Raw genomic sequence first — 27986 nt, 5'->3', positions numbered from 1 at the left:
AACACAAACGGACAGAGATGGCAGCAAACAATTTGTGACGTCACTGTAATGGCGGATTGCGTGTTCTGAACTCCGTTGCTTCTCGGGTGATTTCGCCTCCTGTTAGGTCGCTTTTTACATCGTTCTTCTGAAGAATCCGACATAGGTGATAAACGCCATGTTAATAGTACTGAAAACTCTTCAACAGAAGACATTCCGCGTCGAAATTGACAAATCAGCCACGGTAGGTCCAGTGAACTTACGTCATGTAGATCTGGTAGTGATAACGTACTCGTCATGCCCGTGTGTGTGCGGTGATGTTGATGATAGTGCAGTGTCATGTGTAGACTGTGTGTAGTGTGGTCTGTGCTGTGCATTGTGACTGTGTGGGTTCATTGTGAGGACATGAGTGTGCAGTAATGTGTCCCCAGTATATTCCACTCCCATAGACAATAGAACTACAAATTACAACGTTTTCTACGTTCTTAGTGTTGTTGTGCGGGCGTAATAAGACAGCAACAAACTGGTCGCTATAGCTAATGGGTGCGAAAGTACACTAGTGCCACAAACTGAAACTAAGTCAATGTCAGAAACAAATGTGGCCATGGTGGCACTGGCAGCCCGGCAGACTGGCATTGACTGTAAGTGGCAGTAAAATTAAAAGGCCTAAATTTAAATCACAATCATCGGGCCTAAGAGAACAGTCACTAAATCACAGTCAGCAGACGGTAGATACACATCTACAAAAGCTCAAGAAGTCGGGGTAGGGTAGTAAGTAGTTACTAGGATTCTAACGTTTAGGCCTAATACTTGATACTAGATCTAGGGCCTATTAAATTAATAAAGGCAAGCGCAAGCCCCACCAATACATTGTAGCACCTGGTACCAAATCTGTGATCCTGCCATGCCTGTCAACGTTAAAACATTGCGCCACCCAAGAAAGTAACAAAACCCACTGACTGTACTGCTCTGACTGGTAGACTATAAATTTATTTAGAAATATTTATAGCCTAGATCTACTCCACATTATAGAACTCCTAAGTAAATAATCATCAACTGCGAGGGCAATGGTGCAATCTAACAATATGCACATCACCGTCAGAGTCGTGAAGTGATGTTAGATTGTATCCATTGCCCGAGAAATAGGAGATGATTATTTGCTTTTTATACAATGTCTAAAAAGAATGTAGCCATCTGATTGGTCAATTACCCATCACGTGAAATTTAGTGAAAAGTTCCATCGCACACTGTGGCTGTCGGCCGTGTAGTTTTGTTTGAGCTAAAATGGGTAGCGTGTGGCTGATGTCACCCATAATTTCCATTGACTCCTGTGTTATGCACTTGTCAATGTAATGACGCACCCCACTACCCCCGGACATGGGTGCGTCATGGTCATTTTTTGACTGACCACACGGGGTTTTTGACGGACACCACAGTCACTTTTTTGACGGACATAACGCTGCAAGTGACGAACACGACAGTCACTTTTTTGACGGACAACACGTTGAAAGTGACGCACACCTCGGTCACTTTTTTGACGGACATCCTCGGTACATTTGACGCACCCCCGTAAATACTGAAACGATTTTTGCATACGTTTTATTCAAGCAATTTCATTTTCTTTTGGTTCGTACACATAATTTGTAAAAGTTTCGGCAAGTTTCCCTTACCATGTAAGCACCGTATTGTCATTCACCGTACATCACGCTGCTGCTCCGATATTCCGTGCAGTAGTATGTATTCTGTGCATGCAATCCATACATGACAATAACGTGTGCAGAAGGGCGATCCGTGCAGAATGCGCTGTGTGTGCGCGGCCATTGCTAGTGCGGTGGATGCATACTGCTACAGCGCAGGTAGGTACACACCACGCCACGGCATTCATATTCCCGCTCGAGTACTGCGTAACTATAGCCTAGTCGCGGTACGTAGAGATTCGCACAGATGGCAGCGTCGCGCGCGCGTCTGGCCAGTATAGCTGGTCGGGCTATCCCGCGAGCAGAAAATGGCATGCGGCAAGCAGTTCTTCTGCTGCCGTTTCGACAGAAAAGATTGAACTAAGTTGTTACATCGCTGAACAGTCCCTGGTTTGAGATTGAGTATGCATGATTTCATGGGTTTGTTGGAGGGAAAAATGTAAGGAGAAAGGGTGGCTTTTAAATTCTTTGCTCGCCAGATACTGGCAAGCATTTTTTCCTCTTATTCCAAAACGCTTCCCGACTTTGATTTTCACTTGCCGCGGGAAAGCGCTCACTGTAATTTCACTCGCGGTACGTGTATCCAGCGTGCAAAAATGCGTGTTATTTTCCATAGCCAAGTGACGTACCATGACGCACCCCTCGGTCAAAATTTTGACCGACAATGATGGGATTTTGACGCACCCTTCGGTCAAAAATTTGACGGACAAAGCTGGTAAAATGACGAACACCTGGGTCACAAATTTGACGGACCAAGCGAGGAAATGACGCACCCATGTCCGGGGGTAGTGGGGTGAGTCATTACATTGACAAGTGCATTAAACTCACGATTGACTTGAAGTTTTTGTTCTATCGCAGGGCTCTGATGTCACAATAAGGGCAAGTCCAAGATAATGTCCCCTCAGATGCTCAAAATTCATCTTGATTTTATCAAAAAGTTATTGATATCATCTTGTAGCCAAAGAGTTAATTCATATGTTTCCAGCAAAGAAAATATTGAATTATGCAAATTTATGCAAGAAATATGGCCTTGATTTGCATAAATCAAAAACAAACCTTACGTATGGGACAAATTATAAATATTCATCTAAAATCAGTTGAATTTGTCCTTGACCTAGTTCCTTTATGGACATGACCCCTGTATGAGTTAGTATAATCTGCAATTGGTAAGACAAGGTCAGCACATTAATTATGCAAATTATGCACTTTCCCAGAACATAGTGTCCCATACGTAAGGATTTGAGTATGTTTTTTTAAGTTTTTTCTGAAGATTTGTAACATTGACCAATCATACTTTAGGAAGTTCTAATTTAGTCATTTCAACTCCAGATTAGCAAAACTAAATGAGGAAATTTAATTAGTCCTTCATCTTATAACTAATTAAAGTTTGCTTACGTATGGGACAAATGCCTTACGTATGGGACATTACATGCAAAGTGAATGGGAAAACCGCCTTTTGACATGGATGCTATATGTCCTTACATTTGTTTGGTTAATGGTTATCTTTGCACCTACTCTGAAGAATATGTCTATATATCTGCCTCTCCTACTCAGATGACCTCAGGGAGAGTGTAAGAACAGCATTATTGAGTCATTCTATGATTAAGAAAGGAAAATAAAGAATATTCATTTATACTTGTAATTTCTTATTTTCATTACAGGCTGTGCAGCTGGTCTTGAATTAACATTCCCCGTTAACATTTTGATATTGGACATTTTCTTAATTCAGTTATCATTTTCAACTTTACCTCTCTACAAAATGACTTTGTCCAAGAATGGGATTCTCTGAGTGTCATTTTAGGTGCAGTACACTGTTCAGCATGTACCACAGGTTGTACAGCCTCAAAAGCGAAATCAAAACAATTGTGCTTATGGCGCGCATCAATGACAACATTATAGGTCTTACTGAAAAGAAAAATCACTTAAGGTGTGAGCAGGTAACTTTGTCATTACTTGAGTTGATAGCAAAGGAAAAACCCTATGAGAGTACACTTGTACTTTTTATTTTGATATGATTGTTAATATTTCAACTGTTCACCCTCAGAATATGTCATGACTTATCAAGGTCATGAACATGATTTCTGAAAATCCTGTAAAATGAAGACTATAGTTTACATTTGCTATAAACCACAATATCAATACTGGTTCTGTGGTTGGAGTGCTAAAAACACAAATTACACAAACAAATAGGAAATTCAATTTTCTTTTCTATTTTGTGTTTGAAGAGACAGATGTGCTCTGAGACACCTTCATCAACTCATACTTACTTTGTACCCCACATCTACACAATTATCAACATACACTGCAATCTGGTAGTGTATGATCAAATGAGGTTATTAGAATTTATTCAAAATTGTAATTTGCAGATCAGTGAGTTACTTAAGTGTTTCAAATCTAGATTTGAATGTGCAAATGATAATCTTTCCTGTATCACTACACAAGCATGTATGTATGTACAAAGTAGCACAAATTTTGTCGTCTTTGGTTTCATAGACACGAAGCCAAGCAATTTGAAAAAAAAAAACAGAAACAGCATTGGTACATACATTCTTCTATCTCCTTAAAATCTAAAACTTTCATTAAAATTTGATTGATATTGCAGTTCAGCTAAAATTCACATGGCAAAACATGATGATTACAGAGCAAAATGAAGTACTCTTGTTGTTGTGTTTTGTGCTGCATTTCAAACAATTATAAAGCTTTATAAAAACTTAGACAACTTGCAAGGTAAGCCTAGAGCTACTGAAAGTACCCACTTCAAACTGTATCTGCAAATACATTGTACATGACATTTGATTCTAAAGTTGAAATTATCAAGACTACAAATTAGTTATTGTACATGTACATGTATGCTATATCAAGGTCACAAGCTAGAATTTGCTCATTTTTTTTTTCATTTGATGAAAAAATATTGACTAGAGTAATTACAAATGGGCTAGAAATAGAGTGTCAGTATACTATATCTGCATGTGTAGACATCATGAGGACAGTGTTAATGCATGACGGAATCCAAACTAAGACATTTAATTGTAAATTGATAATTACTTTTATTTGTTTTATTTTAGCTTTTGCTGGGTCCCTGAACCGGGAAAGTACCCACTTAGAAGTCTATTTCATTTGTTACATGTTGTAGCATGATTTGTGGAACTAAATATGACACTATGGGGAAATTTAAAGTCATTCCCATGAATGCATTTGTGCACTAAAGACAAATGTCCCATACGTAAGTTGAGCCATGTCCCATACGTAAGGTGTACTTTCGTTAATTAAACCAACTTCATGAAAATATGCTTTATTCTTTTGCAGTGAAACTTTGCTGAAAGATACTTCAGTATTGTACCTTTCTTCACTTCCAAACAGAACTTGATCAGTAAGGTACTTTCAGAGAATTTTCAGTTCAAACTTTATTTTGAAAAATCCAGTTTTTCTCTGGTCCCATACGTAAGTTGGCATATTTTTCTTAATAAAATAATCAACCCAAGGTCAAATGACACCAAACTTAAACACAATATTCTTCTCAAGGATACCAGTCCTCCTGATGATAAACAATAAAATCCAAGTGCTCCTTCATTACTTTTCAGAGGTTTGAAATCTCTGAATGTCCCATACGTAAGGTGCGCGATATCTTGGACTTGCCCATAAACAAACATTTGCTGCGCGCACTCAACAATTACAAGCGCATACTTTTGTCACTAACTTCTCTAAACACTTCAACCAATCAGCTTTGCGTATGTACGTACACAATGACTGTGACTGTGCGGCTACTGATTCGTCTTTCACAGAAAATGGTTGCCATTTCTGTGCTAAATTTAAGAATCTGTATGGACCACATCTGTTGACGTTCGAGGTGTTGTATAAAACAAATAGTGTATGGTCTTTACTTGTGCAATGGAGCAAGATTTCGCACTCAGTGAAAGATGAGGCGCACTATTCAACTCTGCTTCGCCTTGTTGATTAGAGTGTCTCTATCTTTCACCTCGTACAAAATCTTGCACCATTGCACTTGTGACCATTCAAGGCTATTTGTATAATATCCCCCATTGATTTACAAACTTGAGATTTGATCAACATATATTCCATTCACCACGCAGATTTTTATTTTATAATCCTGCTAAATGTTACAACAAATGCAGGTGGTTGTACAGAACAGTACAACCAGGGTGCTGCATAACTTTATTTTACCACTTGCCCGTTCGGGCAAGCAGATTTTCAAATTTGCTGCAAAACACTTGCCTGAACACTAATTTTACTTGCCCCAAAAAGAAAGCCCCAAAATATAAGGAAACGATATAGTAAATCATTTGTTAGTCAAGGGCTTTAAATAAAACGCAATCATTTGAATAAACAACACACATTGATTTGCATGCTTAAACACAATGGAGTTACAAACTTGGTCCGTTCAAGTCTTGCCATTGCATTGCATTTGGACTTCTTCACATAAGTGTTTGGAAAGTTGCTGAAATGAAATATAAAGTGTGTTGCATCACTAAACAGTCATTATCTTTGGGCTTCTGTATAGTTGACTTTGTGAGTTTGTTGGGGGAAATAAGTAAAAAAAGGGTGGCTTCTAAACTAAACTTTTTGCTTGCCCAATTCGGGCAAGCATTTGTTCTCATTGTTCAAAAACACTTGCCCAAATTTGATTTTTCACATGCCTTGGGAAATTGGGCAAGTGCTTATGTAGCACCCTGACAGCCACGGTCCGCAGCATGATTGACAGCAGTAGAATAAACGAGACTAATGTTAGCTGTTAACATGTTCATGGTCAAGGCTACCATCTGCCAATCTCAAGAAATGAAGATCATAAGCAGTCATTCTTCCCACGCGCTGTGCGGACTTGGAACTCACTGCCTCCTGACATCATTTCAGCCCCATCAGTGGAAGCCTTCCGGCTTGAAGGAAACCAAAACCCAAAGAGAAATGTGGATTGAGTGACAGAGCAACATTAGTAGAACACATCAGTGAAAGTTTGAGGAAGATCAGACAATCGATGCAAAAGTTATGAATTTTTAAAGTTTTGGTGTTGGAACGGCTGGAGGAGGAGACTAATAGATTTCATGATGTCATGTGTGGACATTAATATAAAGAAGATATAAAGGGAACTCCATAAAAATTCATTTTTCTTAAAAATTACACATACCAATTTCCATCAACTTGATACTGACATACGTTATGGGTAGTAATTATTCCCCCTGCTTTCTGGAAGCAGTAAGTCAAGTGCTCTTTCATTATGAGCACTAGAAAAGTGAAAGCGTGCTGAATTTTCTTTATATTTTCTTTATAATTGTTGTCCAAACATGATGTCATAAACTCAAGTAGTCTCCTCATCCAGCGGTTCCAACACAAAATCTTAATTCATATTTTTACATTGATCGTCCGATTTTCCTCAAACTTTCACTAATGTCTTCTAGTTCTACTAATGTTGCTGCTTTCAATCAATCCACATTTCTTGTTGGGTTTCGGTTTCCTTTAAGCTGATGGCAAGCTATATGCTGTGTAGACTGCTAGTCACATTTTAATAAATGTATGGAGCTACAGTTTGTACTACACATGCACCAGGCACCATGAAAAAGCAACAACAATTTGTGAAGGTTAATCCTTCTTTAAGTTTGCTCTCATCGCATCTCAAAATGTATGAGACTAAATGGCAAATTAGAGAGTCCTATCACTAGTCTGCAGGCTGATCCTGTTCATAAAAAGTGAAGACCAATTGCCAAATAGTGTACAACAGTGTAAGCTCATTAAAGCCTTACAATTGTGGCGAGTAGTCTGTGCGGCACGGAGATGAACGCAACACGCTGCCTCCCCCCATTCTGTATCAAATGTCGTGACACCGAATGAGAATAGCGCTGGCTCAATGGGTCAGCGAACACACACTGGGATAAAAAATCACCTGACCCAAAATGGCTGTCTGAGCCACGAGAGCTTCCGATCAGTGCCGAATAGACGCACACTCACAGTGCGCATGCGCATGAAGAGAAGCCAAAAGAGCCATGCGTCTTCTGGCCTCTCTCCTCCAATCATCGCAGCTCGCGGTCACAAAGTTGTGTATAATACATACACACACACACACACACACACACACACACACACACACGTGTCTCAGTGGTAGCACTGTCCCACATGTTTGTGGATAGCACTGCAGTCTGGCATTGCGCCATTGCATGCACAAAATTTTGTTCGATTGGAAGAGTTACGCAATACGGGGTGACGATCGTCCGACATTAAAGGACAAGTCCATCTTCATATACACGTACATGTGTGGATTGAGTGAATGCAGCAATATTAGTAGAACACATCAGTGAGAGTTTGGGGAAAATTGGATAGTCCGTTCAAAAGTTATGAATTTTTGAAGTTTCTGCGCAGTCACTGCTGGACAAGAAGACTGCTACAGTGTATGAGGTCACATGCATAGAATGATATAAGGAATATATAAAGAGAATTTCACAAATTATGTCAGGGTTTTTTTTTGTGAAAAAAAAAAGGTGCATGTTTCCCTGACTTGTCACTGATGTATGTTAAGGGTATTCCCCTTCCCTTCTGAAAGAGGCATGTCAAATGTTCTTTTGTTATGCAAGAAAAGTTAAAAAATGTTGTATTTCCTTTATATTTTTTTTTATATCGTTCTGCGCATGTGACATCAAAAGCTCTGGTAGTCCTTTCATCCAGCAGTGATAGTAGAAATGTCAAAAATTCATAACTTTTGAACAGACTGTCCGATTTTCCTCAAACTCTCACTGATGTGGTTTCATTACTAAAGCTGCATTCACTCAATCCACTTGTCTATGAAGGTGAACTTGTCCTTTAATAATGCACATTGTGTTTCTTTCACATTGTGAAGCATCCCAACTCTGTCCATCACATATGAAGAACAGACAGCAATTCAGATACACAGGGTAACAAAAGAACCTCCTGAGGTTCTTATGTCTCCCTGTGTATCTGAATTGCTTGAGACTGTGGTACATGTATTTATTGCAGACACTACTGAAACTGCCACTTGATAAGCATTATGGCTTGTTTCTGAGTTCTGTTATGCTTCAAGGTACAGTGTACTAAGCTGTATTGCAAATCTCATGTGGGACACAAGGCACCGTAAGCTCACAGCCTATTGGAACAATGACAGACTGCATGGCAGCTGAACTTTGCACAGTGTATTATACATATCCCAAGTTCTTTTAAAGTGAAAACTAAGTTCTGGTAAGGGCTTGAGAATCCGTCTGGCACCATTTCATATTTGCTTGCAATATATCGAAAGAGTCTACAAAGAAACTTACCTGGCTGACGCGGTTTGCCGGAATGATGAGTCGTTTTGGAGTATTTTGAGAAAAATAATAAAAGTCGGTAAACCGACTTTTATTCCAGAAGGCTCCAGACTAACTCGGTCTCAGGGAAAACTCGACCGTATTTCAGACAATTTACACACAGTTCGTGATCGCCATGTTCATCAGTACTCTAAATACTACTGGCACCGGCCAAACGAGGCCTTACTGAGCAGACAGGAAAGTGCGTGCTAATCCTGTACAAAACAAATGGACAGCGCGCGGTCCTCAAGCCTACTAGCAAAGACGCTTTATAATACGCACATCACCTCAGTTGCTGAGACGCGCGGTCTTTGAAGTTTTTGTTGTTGTTTATCAATTGTCTTTGATTGTTTTTAGAGGTGCTTGAGAGGCGCACACTAATTTTGCATGCGCGCCAAAGAGGTTTTTGATGCGCGTGTTGTAACAACTCGGACCATTACTGCGAGTAGCCAGAACGCTACAATGTAGTTTATACAGGCCGCTCCCGTATGCATACTAGTACTGTACAATCAAGAGGGAAAACCAGTAGCAGTACAACTCATCATCCCGCCGTCAAGCAAAGCGAGGCCGAGTTATCCCCGAGTCCGAGTCTAGCCTGACCCCGTTCGGGTAAGTTCCGAGACTGAATGTTTTTGGTTAATATATCCCATTTTCGTCCTTACCCATCGAATATCTTGTTATTACAGTGTTATTCCGCACATTTCCTAGGCATACGTTCACATTTTGGAGCAAAATTTGACAACTTTTGCAGGCATACCAGAACTTTGTTTGGGCTTTAAATGTTGCTTTATCTCAAAGGCATACAACTTGTAATTTATCATTTGCAGATGAAATAAAAATGCAGCATTAATGTTTCAGAATATGCCTAGAATGTGAGTTAGGGATAGAAAGAACCAATGTAACAATTTGAATTAGTATAATCAATGTTAAAGGGACTGTACAGTACTGGTTGAGGTGGGTATTCATGTTTTGAACATTCCTAAGTGAGATAGTGAAAAGCCTCTTATGAAATATGAAAGAGCATGTTATTTTAAGAAGGATTCAACGTTTATTTGATGAAAATTGGTTTTCAAATGGCTGAGATATCCAAAAAAGTGCTAATAATAAAAGGCGACATGCCACAACTTTATTAGGATCTCTTTGTTTCACCTTGTTTTTGGATATCTCAGCCATTTCAAAACTGATTTTCATCGAATAAACTTTTGATACCCCTTAGAACTGCATGCTCTTTGACATCTCATAGAGTGGTTTCTGAATATCTCACAAAACGTTAAAAGCTAAATCCTCACCTCGACCAGAACTGTACACACCCTTTAAGTATTGTTAAGGAAACAATGGATAATAAAACTGTTTCCAGACTAAACCATCTACAGTTACAGTTTATTGAGAAAAATAGTGATATCTCCTTATAATGTTTTAGGTTCTGTTGCAAAAATTCTTATATGGTGGGATGTTTTGTGATACAACTGACCTACACATATGCATCAAATGTTATAAGAACACTTTTTAAATCACTGCTCCCAAAAGTAAACAAGACCTTTAAAGAGTGTAATATTTGGATTTCCCACTTAAGTTTCTGTGATCAACAAAGTTGTAATGGCTTTAATTTTTTTTTTTTTTTTTCATGGCTGTGACTGATAGTGGAAATTTTGTGATGGTTGGCATACATGTAACAGCTGTAGGCAGATTTGATCATTCTTTTTTCTTTATATATTTTTGGATCTACTGTGCTTCACAGGCTGCACAATTCTACTTTTTGGTGTTGACTACATACAGTACATTACAAAAATTGTAACATCCACAAACACTGGTATTTTAAAATGTTTGATCATGAGTACATGTAAGTCTTGCACAGGGCAAAAGCCATACATATACTTGTATCATGTTTGGTTAGAGTCTAGTGTACATGCATTTACATAAATTCATGTTACCAAGCCTGTCAATACTCTCATACTCAATAACATACTTGGATATTAGTATTGACTCTACCGGGGGTGCCTTACAAAAGGGCATAATTGACTTTTTTGTGAACATGCTAACACTTTTTTCTCCACTGTCATTTCATTTCTATCTAAGTATTAAAAAGTAAGGTGAGCATTGTGATATTAGGAGTTAATAACTTTCTGCTGGAGAATGCAGTTGCCATGATTAAAAAAAAACAACCCACACACATACAGTGTACAACATCGGTTACGACAAGCATTTACATTGTAATTGATTCATGCTCGCCTTTCAAAGTACAGACAGATATTATTTTAGAGGCAGTTTGATTTATGACTTGGTCGCTCACGATAACCATTTAGTGGATTAGGGAGGATGATTCCTCCCTTCCAGATTTGAGTAAGAGGTTGGAAAAACATGGATGTGGGGGGAGGGGGGAATAGAGTGTGTATGGCACACACATTAATTTGTCCAACCAAGTTAATCCGTTGAAGACTTGTCCTGAGTATGCTCAGTCAGGTGTCTATGGGAAATGCCTGTTAAAGCAAAATCAGTTCGTCCTGAATGGGTTAAAGGTGATTTTGATACTTGGTCTCTTCATTTCTGAGATACAATGTAATATACCCCATGGAGTATTTATATTTCCAATGTAAGCATTCAAACAAGGCAGCAGAGCCATGAATACATTGTACCTTTGTAGCTGACTGGAAATAATTACATTTTTGGAAAGCTAGACTTTTACAATGTCAGGAAGGCATTTGTCATTCTATTCAATTGGCATAATAAAAAGTACCGGTACTGTGTCCTAGTCATATAGAATCAAGTGACTAGTCATATTTGTAGTGTACAGTACTGTAAGCAATGCTGCACACTGGCACTGGCCTGATGGTTCAGTAAAAATCACTGCTGGACCAGTAACTTTTCAGGAATGGACCGGTAGAAAAAATGAAAAACTGGGTACCTACTGATCAGGCAGGGACAGGTTGGACCAGTAGAAAAAAAAAATAGATTTGTGTGCAGCCCTGGTGTAAGTAATGGAACAACAGTTACTTCTAATAGTGAAGTTAAACAATGGTAAAAATGGTACAGCTTGATTAAGGTTCCCACAAAATACTGTATTAATTGATAAATTCCATTTTTCATTTTTTAGGGTTTTATCTAGTGTCATTTGTATATTTTCTGCTCTCATTTGATATCATTCAAGATAATATCCTATGTTTTCAATATCCCCTTTAATTGAAACGGATTGTGTGTGTTTGTGGGTGTGGATGTGTGGGTGTGAGTGTGTGTGGTTCAGATGTGCTTGCGGTATGATTTAAACATAGTGACTTTGCTCTGTACTTTGTCATCATTCCAATTTCAAAACCTAGAATCAGACTTGATAATTAAATCATGCAACCAAACCTGAAACTGCAACCCAACTGTGTACACGGTAAACTTTTCTTGCACTCATGTGAGAAGTAGTCAGTGAAGTATATTACACTTGCATTGATACATGTGGCGTGTGCTTGTTGATGTATAGGAGTGTCAATTTTGTGATTTCAGTGACATTGACCCCGCCCACTTTTATTTCATTTCCAAATTGAGCCTTGAGGGATTACCACTATATCCCCGCTATCTGACGAGTCAGAAGACAGAAGGTCGAAATGAAGGGTGCTGTCTCAAAAGCTCCTAGAAATAGTAGTAGCACAGTAGATTTCCTGCGAGTCACACTTTGTGTAGTTTGCTTGGAGTAAAGCCTGGAAAACATATGCATTATGAATATCACTCACACATGCACACAGAACTGTACACACACAAGTTTACTGATGAAGGAACTTGCCGATTATCTGTAGAACATAATGAGAGAAGGGGAAATCTGCCTTGCTGCCTGTGGTTCATGTCAGCGTTACTCTGCAGTGAAATGCCTAAGTGGGTCTCTTAGAATGCAAAATGAAGGAGAATGCTGAACATTAGATCGTACATTTCCAAAAAGGAAGCACAAGGATAGATTGGAATGGACTGGAAATTTGTATTGTGCATGTATTTGTCTACAGCATCTCACTAAACTCAGGAAAATGTGTGTTTCACCCAATTCATGGCTCATTATGTAGTGTTAGATCTGCATTGTGGTTTGTGGTTTGCCCGCCTTACACATTTTCATCTGACCACCCATGAACAGTTATGGTTTGTTACCATGTCTTGAGAACAACTTTGAATGAAAATAACTTAAAGCTGCCCAGTAAAACTTTGTAGTTGCTTGATGTTGTAACTACATTTGAACTGCACCCATGTGCCAACTTGTATCCCAATTTCCAGCCAGCTTTAAAGAATGAATAAAAATCATGTTGTTACCAAACATCTACAATTATTACACACTGTAAAACCAGAAATGTTCATGGCATAAAACTTTTGCGAATTGGAGCTGACACTGACAGCCTTTTTCCTGGCATGAAACTTTTGCGAATTGTCACTTGCAGTCAATACTGTACATTTTGTAGATGAGAGCTTTTGGGTGCATTTTACTTTTGTGAATCTTGCCTTGCAAAATTCATGAAAGTTTCTTGCAGGCGAAAATTTATGGTTTTACAGCACTAAGGCCTCTTTTTTTTTTTTTTATTAAATTAGTGTGGAGTTTAAGAATAAATGCAGGTAGTCAAAAGAAATTGTTGTAGATCATAGTGGGAATGCTTGTTGCTTACAGATTAAATCCAAGACCGAAGCAAAACTGCCCAATAATGAAGGTACCTTCAAGTGGATTGTTGCTGGCTTTGTCAGCTGTGTCAACACCTGTATGACCAAAGTTCATAGAGGGCAGCACACCATTACTAGGGTTATAATACACTGTACCAGTGTGGTTTGACTTTATTGCTGGTGTTCCCACGTTAGCATTAACACATCTGCCTATTGGAGATATCTGGTATTAATAGATCAGCTCAGAAACAGAATTGTAATGAATTGTCTCATCTTGTAGATCTTGTTTAAAGTATTTTATTCATAGATTTCTGCCTGCCAAATGTTCTAAATGCAGGATTGTAGGTTCAGTGAAGCAGAAGAGTACATCATGTACTTAGAATAGTTTGAGAAATTAAGAACATAAATCTGTTAAAAATGCAATGTTTAAGGATCAGTTATTAATATTATGGCCAGAAACAAATGCACTATGAGTTACTATGGAGCTCAGAGGTACTTTACACTGTAGCTGATGATTGAGTGGCCATTCAACTTATAGAAAGATCATTCACCTAGCAATATCCCATTCTTAAAAAGGTGATTACAACAATTTGTACATATACCTCTGCTTTTATTTTGTCTATCCAAACATACCAGGACAATTGAATTGTGTCTGATATATCTGTTTGCATGGCTGTGCCATGTTATGACATTATTTAGGTACCGTAGTTGTCTTTATCATGGATGCGTTGATCATGTGATGAAGGTCAGAGGGCAAGGTCAAATGATCAGTTTTCAAAATATTCACAGTACCTGAGCTTTGGACTCAATTCACACACACTATTGTAAGTGCAAAAACAGTACAAGTGCATTGTATATTGGGATGTTTCATGGAGAGACATGTGGGGCCCTGGTATGAGGCTTTTCTTTAGGAAATGCTAGAAGTATGTGATGGATGAATTTCAGACAATTCATTCATGTCTGAGAATAACCAAAGTGGTGATTATAATTTTTTCCACTGATCATATTTGGGAATAGTTGTCCCACAGATGAAGCAAGATGAGGTACAGCTGTATGTGAGAGGTCCTTTTAACAGGAATTCTGGTTATTTTGAGAAGTGGAAAATAATTATGTGTGAGATATCTAAATGCTTGAATATCATACTATATACAAAGTTTGTAAATGTTGGGTTGAGTCACTTCAATATGAGCTTCTTGGAGAAGGAGTCCTGCACCCATAATAGTATATCTAATGATACAGTGATTTATACACATGTTATCTTTGTTCCATTCCTTTCATGCCAATACAGTTGTACTTCTATTTTGTTTTAGCCATTGTTTGACATTCTCATGCAACATTCTGGTTGTGGTTTAATGTTTTTGAACATAGACTGCAGCAAAAGTCATATGTTCTCCATTATATTTCTAATATATCTTTCCTTTTCTTATTTTTTGTCCATCCATTATCCAGGTAAGGAATCTCAAAGATGAAATTGAAAAGACACAAGGGAAAGACTTCCCAGCATCTGGGCAGAAGTTAATTTATGCAGGTATGTATAGCATTTCAGGGCACATGAATGTGTGTTCAGAGGGGGAGTACCTTTCCTGCAACCTGAAGCTGCACATGTTGCAATCAATACGGAATTCATGTCAATGGCATTTGAAAGGATGTCAATGACATTTGATAGGTTGCGAATGAAATGTCACCTCTCTTTCCATTTGTAATCTGGATGCAGCTTTGATATCCAGCCTTCAAGGCTAGCCACATCTACCTATCTCTGTCTGTCTGAATGAGATGTATCATGTTAATTTCCCCTGAAGTTGTCTGTAGTTATGTTCACATGGAACTTAATTATCCATGGTAGCTGATCATTGATAATAAGGTCTTGCCCTATAAACTACAACGCACATTCACACAACACCTAATCTCAAAGATTGTATACTTTTGAGCGAGCATCCCACTTGGTGATGAAACCACAGAACCAGAAGAAATATGGTGTACATGCAGCACTAGCAATAAACCTGATCATGGTGCAATGATACAGTATAGTATACAACATGCTCTGAAAGTCGACCTGGCAGCTGGGGGGGGGGGGGGGGGGGATAGGGTTCGCGGAGAGGTCACATTAATTTTTGAGTTGCATGTAGATGATTATCGTGTCCACAGGCTGCTAAGCGTCCCTGAGGGGTTCATGAATAGAGCATAAACTCTGAGAAATCTTGTGGTTCTAATCACCAAGTTATTTTTAAGATAGCTAACTTTTGAGTGCATCTACATGGTACTTATCTGCGAGCTTATCAAAGTTTAACATTTTAATTGTGTCAACATACCTAATATGTGTATTATCTGTGCTCTAATCAGCTCAGTATGAGTATGGCATAGTATTTATCCTGGCTGAATATCAATTCAATGTATAACATCAAAATATATATCTTTTATGGGATTTTTTTCTTTTCTTTCTTCAGCCTCATCATGTCAAGAAACATTTTCAGCATGTCTTTGCTACAAGCACGATGCAATAATATTCTTTATAAGCTGTTATTTTAGCGTACAGATATGTTAGCGAATGTGAAGTTCACAGACATTTTGGCGAGATGTTTCGCGATTTGACACTGAGGCTATCGTTAATGCATTATTATCCTAGCGGATGGCAAGATTTTCGTGTGTTGTTGAATTCGCGGTCCAACAGTAATTCGCAAAATTCACGAAAATTAAACCCTTGTGAAAATAACAGCTCATAGAGTACTAATGTTTATCTGATGATCGATTCTCTTGCAGGCAAAATACTAAGTGATGACTCTCCATTGTCAACCTACAACATTGATGAGAAAAGCTTTGTTGTGGTGATGGTTACGAAGGTGAGTACATAGTGCGTCATGACATACTGTTGTGCTATGCTAGAAATATGATTCTGCTTGTCCTATTAGGCAAGAGCTCAAGGTAGATCCAATGACAGAGCAAATGATCCCTCAGCAACGGAGTGGGAGGGTAGGGATTTAACCAAAAGGGGGAAAAAACAAACAAACATTGCCTGGATTTTCTGGATTGTTCTGATTCAGATATATCCTGCTTTAATCAAGATCAAGATATTTCTTCTTTCCCTCCCCTAATATAAGGAAAAGTAATGACGTCCAAAGGTGTCGAGATTAAGTACCTGGCTATGACAGTACCCTGAATTGAGTCAGGGGGTCTCATATTCATTACAAGAGCCATTTTATTTATGGTTTGCATAATTCTGCTATAGGTAACTATGGTTATCTCAAGCCTCATCTAATCTCCATGTGTGACGAAAAGTATAGTCACAACATGGATTTTTCTTTCTTTTTACTCGATTTGAAGTGAGATGACTTACTGTGTGGTCGAATGTTTTGAAAGAAATTTTGACACATATCTTTGTTTTGAAAACTTGATTTGAAGTGAAAATATTTACTGTGTAGTTAATCTTTTAAAAGACATTTTGACAGAGATCTTTGTTTTAAAAAGTTTGTGTGCATTTTCATGATATGATCAGTTGATTACATGCAATTGGTACTCTGTCTTTCATTGGCACAGAGGCTGCAGACAGAAGAAAAGAAAGAGGAGAAGAAGGAGGAGCCCAAGCAGCAGGAATCAGCCAGTGCCGCTGCCAGCAGTGCCCCAGCAGCGGGGGCAGAGAGCGCTGCCAAGCCTGCTGAGGAGAAGAAGGCAGAAGAGAAGGCGTCGCAACCACCTGCGGAGAGTAAGGCGGAGGAGAAAGGTGCTAGCTCAAAGTGAGTACTGTCCCCTGGCCCGTTTACACCAAGTTACGGCCAACGGGCCGGGTTTTTGCTATGGCACGCCAAAGGGAGCCATGTCTGAGAATCAGCAAATCGGTACAAGATCACCCAAAATGTTATTCTTATGTCAAAATCAAGAGCAACAAAATCAACAGTAGAAGATTGATTTTGTAACAAAATTATAATAGCGGGGAAGTGATATTGTAACAGAACGAGACATGGTTCCTTTTGGCGCACCATAGCAAAACCCCATTCCATGACCCGTGCTGAATTTGGTGTAAACGCAGCTTCTTTCCCTGTAATTTAGGCAGGTGATGCTATCCACTTGAAGGTGGTGGCCTAGCTCAAAGTCTACCTGTCACATATAACTGTAAAATGTCAAATGGTGGTGGGGCTATTCAATATCTGTATCAGTGTGTTGACAATGCTGTACTGATGCACAGCTTGAGCAGCTTTATTTGATCATACATGAAACACATGGAGCACTATCATTAACTATTCCAAACTAAGTGCCATACTTATGTAGATTTTGTAAGCAATTGTTATGTGTTAAGAAAATAAATATCAAGTTGTAAGCTCTGAAAATGCACTTAATCGTGAAGTGACAGTGTTTTAGTCATGATAGATAGGGAAAAATTAGATGCAATTAATGCATATCACATACGCTCTGCCTGTGCCTGCTGCACAGTAACTCCTCATTACTGAAAGTGCATAAGTGAACACAGAAAGCTTGACCCTGCTTGCCCTCCTCATGTTGCACCCATTTGTGTGAGATCACCACATAATGTGCACGTAGTGTACAGCCATTAGCGAAGAAATGTCTACATTTATTAGCGATAAGGGAGAATTCTCAGTATACCTGTGAAAAGCACTATTAGAATGTATTACAATAATGTGTCAATACAGTAATAAAGAAGTATTTTAGTGAGTTTGCATATACAATGTAGCTCATTTGTATATTACTGTATGACATATTAGTATGAAGTTATTTTGTTCACACATCAGTAATATATGTTATATTACCTGTGAGAGAAGTATCAAGTTGTATGACTGATACTATTTTTGGTCTTCATGGTTGTGTGTTGCTCTCAGTGAGGCATTCCTCCATGCGGAATCAACGTTGGTCACCGGGCAGGAGTACGAGTCCATCGTGACGGAAATGATGTCGATGGGCTTCGAAAGGGAAAAGGTGGTGAGGGCCCTGAGGGCTAGCTTCAACAATCCCGACAGGGCTGTGGAGTACCTCATGTCGGTAAGTCCAGTTTGTCACTCCAACTCATGGCGTCACAGCGTCACCCTGCAAGTGGTAGGGACTCTGAACAAGTTGACAACTACTGCCCCATCAGTCAGGGATTGAGCAAGTTTTTTTTTATGTATCTTTTTGTTTTATGTAATTTCATTTTGATTATGATGAACAAGTTAACTACTACTCCCAAAAACAATATCCTCTGTGGAACTTTAATCCACTGATGTGTTGCCTAATCAGTCTGCGTTGATCAAGGGTTGTTGTTGGGTGTTTTTTTTTAAAGTCTTTCTGTTTTTTTGTTTTTTTATTTCAATCACCATTTTTTGTTTGTTTATTGATATTATATGTTTATTGTACATATTTCTCATTTATTTGGTTGTGTGTTTGTTCTCCTGGTTGTTGTTGTTGTTTTTTTTTTGGGGGGGGGGGGGCAGAGGTAGGAGAGAATTAATTACTTCAAAAAATATTCTGGAGTCAGAATTTGTGAACAGTACTGAATCATCATGCCTGGGAGGAGACATTCAACCAAGGGAAAAAGTAGGGATCTGAATTGGTCTCAATAGCAAGAATGTGCAAGGACATTGTTTTGCCAAACATTGACGTAAATGGGAACCCATGCCCGAAGAAGATGTTGCTATTTGTCACATTTCACTCAATGTGCCTGTCTCTTTTTGTGGCCATTTTGCATCTATCTCTTCTGCAGGGTATCCCAGACATGCCAGCGGAGTCTGCACCCGAGACACAGGGAGGGGGTGCCCAGCAATCACAGCCAACCCAGCAGTCCTCACAGCCAAGTCAGCCTCAGAGACAAGGTCAGGAAAAAACTTTCCGAGCCACTCTCCAAAACCACCGCTTGACTGCTTTCACAAGTATTAGTGTGACCACTTTAGGAAACTACTGTTCGAAAAACTTTCAAAAACTCGTTTAACCCTATAAAGCCCAAGGGGGGGCACATTGTGCCCCCCCTACCAGATTTTCATTTGCCACTCCGTAGCCCTTTATCCGATTTCAACCAAATTTGGTGACTTTTCCTAAAATCTTATTGCGAACATTTTGATGTATAATTTAGCCATATTGGATGTTGCTGGTTGCCATGGCAACCATAAACTGACAACCATGTCAGTCAGATTTTGCATCTTTTTTCTGTTCCCATTTCATTTAACAGCATTACAGTGTATGAAATGGGTGTTTCTTGGCTGAAATTTATTGAAGGAGCAAACTTTGAAGTGATTATGGTCCTGGAAAGTTTTTCTTATTATTTTCTTTGTTTTTAATGTGACAAAGGCATAAAACAATAGATATAATAGAGATAATGAAAAACAATAATATTTTCTGAAGATTGCCCTTCTATTTTGTGTTATTTTGATTCTTTCACCCAAGTTATGCCTCTAATATCATTAGTTTATCATATTATCAATTTGCAATCTCAAAATTCCACTATTATGCAAATATGAAATGTCATAACTACATGTACCCATCCCAAACATTTCATCTCAGGTCTCATAATGTACTTCTTTTTGCTGATATGAATAGCGCCCCCATGTGGTGACCTTGGGAAATTTCAACCATAACAAATAATAACATTTCATTTGCTTATCAATTGTGGCAAATATGAAAATGATTGGTCTATGATAAGACATATATAATGGGGATAAAGAAATAATACAGAAAAATCATGTTTTGGGCATATTTCCTATGTATTTCTTTATATTTTGGTAAATAGCGCCCTCCATGGGTGACCTTGAAAAAATTCAAATGTACGGTCATGTAGAGTATGAGTTGTTCTACCCATGTGCCAAATATGACGATGATACATCAAATGATAAAAAAGTTATATAGGGGGGGGCACAATGTGCCCCCCCTTGGGCCTGCGAGGGGTCAAAATAGCTTGGGCTTAATAGGGTTAACGGCTTAGTATGCGTATTAGCTGCGCTAAAAAGTTGACATACAGTAATTGTTAGAAACCTGGTGGATGTACCAGTGCTTAGTTGTTCAATGACACTTACAACCGTTGCTAGTAAACTATACATTTCAAGGAAATAGATTTCATTGTTTACTAGGTAGATTTTGCACTTGCTTCAAAGGTTTCTTGACATGGCAATGTTCTGTTAGTTATATCCTTGCAAGATGGGAGTTTGTCACTGTGAAATTGGGTGTGGTATATAATTTGTCAAAGTTGTTTGTGAGGCTAGTTGTGAACGAACTGTCAATTTAAGTGCGTTTAAGTAGCATAGGATGTTTAAGTTTATCTGCACTTCTACCAGAACACAATTTTGTATGGTTTCCTCTATAAAGACAGGAAGACTGCATTTTTCTTGTAAGCGATGTTTGGTCAGTTTTTTATGATTACATTCTGAAACAACACAAAATTCAAAGGCTTTCATGACCCTCACTCACAAATCATTCACCAACAGAGGGCGCTTCTTTGGAGTTTCTGGCTAACCTTCCACAGTTCCAGCAGTTGAGGAATGTCGTTACTCGGAACCCAGATATGCTGAACCCTTTCCTCCAAACACTAGGTGAACAAAATCCAGAACTTCTGCAGGTAAATATTTTCCTTATTATGCTTCCTAGGAATTCATTATCTTTAAAATTAGAGGAAGGAGGTTGTCTCTAGGATAAGGGAGCTTCATGAAAATCATCTATGTCAGTAAATACTTTGTTTTTCCTGATCATGTCAACTCTACTACTTATGTTTCTATTTTTCAATTTTGTTTTGTTTGTGTTGTGTTTGCACATTTAGGATGGTGTTGTTACAATGCCTTTTTGAGTAGTAATGCGATAGGTGATTTTTGTAGCATATTCAAATGTTATGCATATTTTTTAAACAAAGGTTGTTCTTGACAACCTGAAAGCTTGTCCGACGTGTGCTCGACATAACGGCAAGTAATATATCGTCGCTGGGGTGACAAGACCTCGTATCTCAAAAATGTCAAAAAATTTTTTTTTAGCTTAATGGTCAAATAATGGGTCAAGTGATGTCTTGGCCAAATCCTAACTGTCTTACTCCAAAAATGAAGCCACCATGATATGTCAAAGAGAAGGCTTTCCCATTCACTATAGTGCTTCGGCCGCCATGTTTTTTCGCTCTCCTGAACATTTGACAATTTTGAGATACGAGGTTTTGTCACCCCAGCGACGATATGCAAACTGGATTCCAGAAATTGAATCTCAGTTAAGAAGCGCAGGCTAGTAGAATAGCTTGTCTCTGTGTTTCTGGGAATGAAACATCCATAAATTTGAATACATTATGAAAACAGGTCTATTCGCTTGATGAAATATTGCTGTTACGTTTTGTCTGTATTTTTGTTTCCGAAGTTCTGACTAGCTTTGCCTCTTGCCATAGCCCTAGGTATCATCATGGATCACCCTGAAAAAGTTGCAGATATGAAGTGCATCCATATTCTCATAGTAGTGTTGTAAAAGTGTCATTTTGGTATTCAGTTCGTAGTGAAGCCAGACTCGTGCTGATGAAATGAAGACAATTTGAATTTTAGTAGATACGTCGATAGGTGCTCATGGCACTTGGTATGGCTGTTTCAGTCATGTTGCTGATTGTATCCAAAAGCTGTTCCACATTTCTGTTTGTTTTTTTCTTCCCATGGTGTGTGGGTTGTTGTGTAATGTCTGTACAAGGGATGCATCCAGTTGTCTTCATGTATTTGGATGTTTCAGTGCCTGAAGGGTGCCTGACTATACACTGGGAATGGCAAGGAGCCACTCTCTTGATACAGAGCCTACTGTGTGCGTTTTGTGTCAGGGGGTCTAAACGCTTGCTTAGTATACAAATATTGACTGCTCATGAGGATGATGGTGGAAATTATCATTCCCGAGGTGCTTTTCATACCGACCCTTCCATCACCCCGAGGCGTTAGCCGAGGGGTGATGGAAGGGTCGGTATGAAAAGCACCGAGGGAGTGATAATTTCCACCACCATCCGAATACAGAGCAGTTAATATTTGTTTTATATACCTCATCGTTTAAGACTTAACCAAGATCTAGGGCTAGGCAAATACGAAGTAAATTCTAACTGTTATGCCTAAACGTTAGCCCTATCAAATTTTCAGGCCACAGCCTGCGCTTGCTTGCATGGTTTTCGTGCATTTCGTAGACTACCCAGTACGCACGGTACTCACTCACAGTTGAAGTCACACGGCCTTCGGCGAGCTCCTGCATAAAATCTTGGCAGAAGATTACAGTATACATCCAGTTTCCCGTTGCTCGTGTTTTAATTCGATATTTCCAACATGCTGAGATTTGTCTCTGCTTCGGGATCCTAAGAAATCCTAAGACAAAGTGTACGATCTTTGTTCCAGCTCACTTCAAATCACGGGGGAGCGCTCGATCACCCTGCCACGTTGAAACATGCCTGCTGTGCGCTAAAGTGCGATGATTTGCCTGTGTTTATACGATGCGCGTAGTGAACATCCTTGGAGGGGTTGCGGACACCGCGCGCGAAGTCTAGTGTACTGGCTTGTTATGTGTACAAAAGTCGCGGAGGGTTTACGAATTCTATCATGAGGGTTTTGCCTTTCTATCACTTACATGAAAACCCTAAGGCGAGATAGACGGGACTACACCTTGTCACGTGATATACTTATGACCAATCAGTGATACGAATCTCACTTATGAGGTATATAATATGTATTGTCTCCTCATCTGCCCCCTCCCCTTCCTTTTAGGTAATCAACCAGCATCAGGAAGAATTCATCGCTCTGATCAACCAGCCAAACCAGCCCCAGTCTGGCCAGCAAGCACCCTCGCAGCCCGCAGGAAACCAGCCCCCGGCTCAGCAGGCCGGTGGGCAGGGCGGGGGACCAGCCATCGGAGTGTCTGCAGATCAACCCGGGGTCACGTACATTGAGCTTACGCCGGAAGAGAGGGATGCAATAGAGAGGGTGAGAGCAATGTGTTTGTGTATTTGTAGCCTTTTCTCTCTGAAATGTATGTACTATGAAAGTACTCCTGTTTGCTTAAGACTTCAAGAGCATTATACTATATTCAAGCATTGTCCAGTAGTCATACAGCCATTTCAGATTTGAATCAATTTTAGGAGCTTTACATATATGATTATGTAATAGGATAGTTACGCTTAATGTAAGCTGTGAGAAATGATGATTCAAAGATATAAATGTAGGTCCAATAAATTGTTCTAGATAATGCTATAAACCCTGCGTGAATGTCAGCATGTGTATCCTTTACTAAGAAGTGAACATCTGTCAGATTATCCGAGTGAGTATATTATTACTGTTTAACCACCAGTTTCTTTCTCCGTCCTCATTCTGAAGGTAGTTTTTTCATCGTTTGTGTTCAGGGAATTATGCATATTTTGGGATCTGCTGTTCATGATGTATGTTCTAATGTCCTGATAAGTGGTGGCTCCCTGTGTTTTCACATTGTCCCTGTGCATAAGATTAATTATGTGTAGTGCTTCTACATCTGACACATTAAAACTGATAGCAAGGAGTCAGGAAAGCTGTCGACATCTTGATTATTTCTTCCTCAACAAATTTAACTTGTTATGATGTTATCTTAATTTATTTTTGATATAACTGGCCAACAAATAGCCCAGTGCCCTGTCTCATAAGGCTGTTTGTAAGGTTATGCACAACTTTACTTTACTTTAACAACTTAGATATGGCAAGCCAAGTGGGTTTCCTAATCATTGTTCGTTTCAGTAGCTAAAGTTGAAATTTGCAGATGGTAATGATTCTTCTCACTTTTTTAATACACGTTTTTAATTGAAAGATATTTTTGCCCTAATGTAGATGAAATGTTGATATACAGTTGTGCGTTGTTAAAACGTAAAAAGCAAAATAAAAACAAAAACATGGGCATACATATTGACACTTCATATTCCAGTTGTCCAAAAAGTCATTCGTAACGTTACAAACGGCTTTATGAAACAGCACCCCATTCAGTTCAGTGCCTGTGACCTCAGCCCCACATAATTGCCTCTCCCTTGCACCTTCTGCCCGCACAGCTCAAGGTCCTTGGGTTCCCGGAAAGAATGGTGATACAGGCCTACTTTGCGTGTGAGAAGAATGAGAACTTAGCAGCCAACTTTCTGTTCCAGAATGATCTCGACGACTAGGTCCCATGCTCAGAACTGCTGTTTGTCACCAAGCATATTTGTGTCAGTGAGAAATGGGATGGCGAGAGGGTCGGAGAACGAAAACGAGAAAAAAAAAAAAGAAAAATCAGCAGAGAATGAGGACAGAAGCAGTGGATCGTTAGTGACTTTACACATTGCCGATGAGAGCTTGGTGAGCGATGTTGAGGGACGTACACCTTCATCTTCAAACATCTTAGCATTGCATGGTGCAGACTCAATTGATGGACGTGTTACTGCATTGGACTTTCACTGAGAGTCATCTCACACATACTGTAATTATCGTTTTCAATGAGAAAAAAAAAAGGAGTGTTGCTTTTAATCCAATAGGAGCACTCATGCATTGTTTGTTTTCCTTACTACTATTGTGAATCGTATCATCTATAGCCTACAAAGGACTAGGATTCAGTTATTTAATGATAATGAGTAATATGTGTAGCAGAGTAATGTTACTATGGATATATGAACCCCGATAAATGATGTAGTGCAGTGTATTCTGCTGCCAGAGGCATGAGCAGTGGCAATTTGTTCAAATAGATTTTGAAATCATAGGAATATATGTCAAGAAGCAATCTTATGGACAGAAGCTTAGCCACTCTGTGTCTTACTTTAAACAAGACTGGATTCCACTTTTGATGGTCGTAAAAATATCAAATTGAGTCCGAAATGATTTTATTCAAAAAAATACCAAGAAACAGCCACAAAGTATTATAGGTATACATGATGTGATCTATACAATGCTGTTCTTGCTGTTGGGACTTTTTTTGTGGCATTTGTGTGGTCAATCCATCACCAAAAAAGCAAAGAAAAAAATAACGCTGAAAACATACATATTCCTTCATCTGTTGTGAAGGCGTGTTCTTTATGTGACTGTACTGCAGCTTGCCACCAAATGAATTTCTTGTCAACTGTGGCTGCCTTGTGCTGCATACAGTTTTGCACCTACACAAAATATTGTCCTGATGATTTTACCACTGACTCGTCTCAAAAGTGAGTAGAGAATGATTCTTTCCCAGATAAAATACTGTGTCCCAGGAATAATGCGTTCTTGTAATGTCAAGTAGTCATTACTCATTGACTGATCAACTATGATAGTGGAAAGTTATAATGGTCAACTTTCATATCAATTATTTAGCAATGCCCTTGTGTCGTTCATAAGACATTGACAGTTATGACCATAATGGAAAGGTGTAATGTTAACTATCGGCTTTCTTATCAGTTATTCAGTAGTCTTTCTTGTCACGTGTATGAGTAAAGTGTGTTGCTAAATGCAGCTAGAAACATTCAATATTAAAAGGGAACGAAAGCTCAAAATCATTTCTTTGCTTTATTCCAGATATTGCTTATTGTATGCATAAATCTGTATTCCTTTAAGGTGAGATGAGAAATTGAGCACTTGAGAAATAACGTGTGAGGGATATAGTTTTCTCTAATGAGAATTTTATTTGAGTCATGGACAATTAGAATGGGCGTCTTACTTTATTATTTAATGAATTGCACTGGCAATTGAATTGGGAATATTCCACCCATGAAACAAAATAATCACCTCCGTTATCAACTTCATATCTATTCAACTTTCAGGCTGTCAGCGAAATAGGAATTTGTGACTCTTAGCATACATTCTTTATCTCTTGTCATGCTGGAATGGGCTTCACTAATATTGAATTTTTGTAACATGATTACCCAGGTCCTATGATTAGATATCAGTTTGATTGATATTGTAAGAAATTATGAAAACTTTATAGAGAATTACCTTCCTTTTTAGGAGTATGCATATTTTCCATTCTTCCTAAGGGAAATGATAAGCTGAACTTGTCCGCAATTAATCCTGCTCTAGCATCCATGCAAATTCCTTCTTGTTGCTGTTGTCAAATTGTACCTTGCACTGACTTGAGGAATTTACCCCTGACATGTTGCTTTTGGGACATACGGGGACAAAGATTGTATGACAAAAACTACAAGCAAAACTGACCGTTCGATACTGTCCTGTCATGGAACATGTTGCCTGTAGGGTGTAGGGGAAAAAATTGTATGATGAAAACCGCAAGCCAAACTTACCATGACTGCCCTGTCATGGCAGACCATCAAACGATTGATTACGAGTGATGCTAACATTTCCTCATACGCTAGTCTTATAAACTCCTAAATAGACCTGTATGTTTCCTATATGATGTTTTAGAAGAGGGTAAACAATGGCCATAAGAAAACTTTTTTTTTTAATGACAAAAAATGGCTGCTTATATTTTTCTGCAAAGTTCTTGTGTGTCAGCTTGTAGAATGCAGATTTCTGCAATCTGTAATGCAAACATTTCCCTCAGACTCTTGTTTTATAAACTCCTAATAGACTAGTATGTTTCCTACATGTGTTACAAGAAGAGAAAGAATGACCGTAAGAAAAGATTTTTGAAAAAAGAAGACAAAATCTGCTGCTTACATTTCTTTGCAAAGTTCTTGTGTGTCTGCATGTTTTACCTCATTATCCATTTTTATCTCTACATTAAATGTGACATCAAACTCGCTTGTTGAATTCTGCAAACTTAGTGCATTTGAATTATCCAGGAAAGTTGGGGAAAAAAAAAACAGGAAAGAAAGATAAAAATACAATGTGCCATGTTCATCTGCATCACCTACTGGCTATCATGTTTTGAAGTATCAACTGTGTGAGATACATGTACCGCATTAGATCTTGAGGTATTACAGTGTGTTACAGATTTTCCATTCACTCAGTCTTGCCTATGTTCTGGTTTTTGATGGGCTTGAGAACTGCAAATGGTCAACATATGAGACATGATGTCGACATGATGTCTGCTCTGTGATATTCATGATTATGGAATTCACACAAACCACAATCCAGTGTGTCATCTGTGTAGCCGTACTACTGCTCCCCCAAGATTAATGTCTGTGTTTTCCATGGCTGATTGAAAGCAACTCTAGATTAAAAACTAAATCACCATGCCGAAAAGCCAGCACATGTTTAACAGCGTGCAGTGTTGTCAATTGTGGAACTGTACATTTCATCACACACGCACACACACACACACTAACACACTCACACACAAGACCTTTTGTTCAAGAATGAGAAAGTGGCTATGATGCAAATCCAGAGAACAAAAACAAAAACGAAAAAATGATAAAATAAACATTGGTGTACTTGTACAAATGGATTTATTGTTATACCGTAGCTTATCTGACACCCCAAGCCAGTAACAAGCCCGCAGTGGCTTTGTCATGAGTTATTCTCATTTGATATATAGCCATTAACTTGAATAAATACAATTGCTTTATATCAGGTATGCCTCCAAA

General features: G+C 38.8%; 1 protein-coding gene across 1 annotated transcript; it reads left to right on the top strand.

The window, feature by feature from the left end:
* The first annotated feature begins 44 nt into the window (after nucleotides 1–44).
* LOC140237270 (UV excision repair protein RAD23 homolog A-like) lies at nucleotides 45–27986 on the top strand. Its single transcript, XM_072317214.1, has 9 exons — nucleotides 45–223; nucleotides 15041–15119; nucleotides 16349–16428; nucleotides 17123–17319; nucleotides 18418–18577; nucleotides 19275–19383; nucleotides 20986–21116; nucleotides 23254–23469; nucleotides 24555–27986. Exons 1-9 carry the CDS (start codon nucleotides 158–160, stop codon nucleotides 24663–24665), a joined length of 1149 nt encoding a protein of 382 aa, XP_072173315.1. The 5' UTR covers nucleotides 45–157; the 3' UTR covers nucleotides 24666–27986.

This window comes from Diadema setosum, chromosome 13 (assembly GCF_964275005.1).
Source record: "Diadema setosum chromosome 13, eeDiaSeto1, whole genome shotgun sequence".
NCBI classification, from domain to species: Eukaryota; Metazoa; Echinodermata; class Echinoidea; order Diadematoida; family Diadematidae; genus Diadema; species Diadema setosum.
The sequence above is the reverse complement of the archived record's forward strand: the minus strand, read 5'-3'. Positions and strand labels throughout refer to the sequence as shown.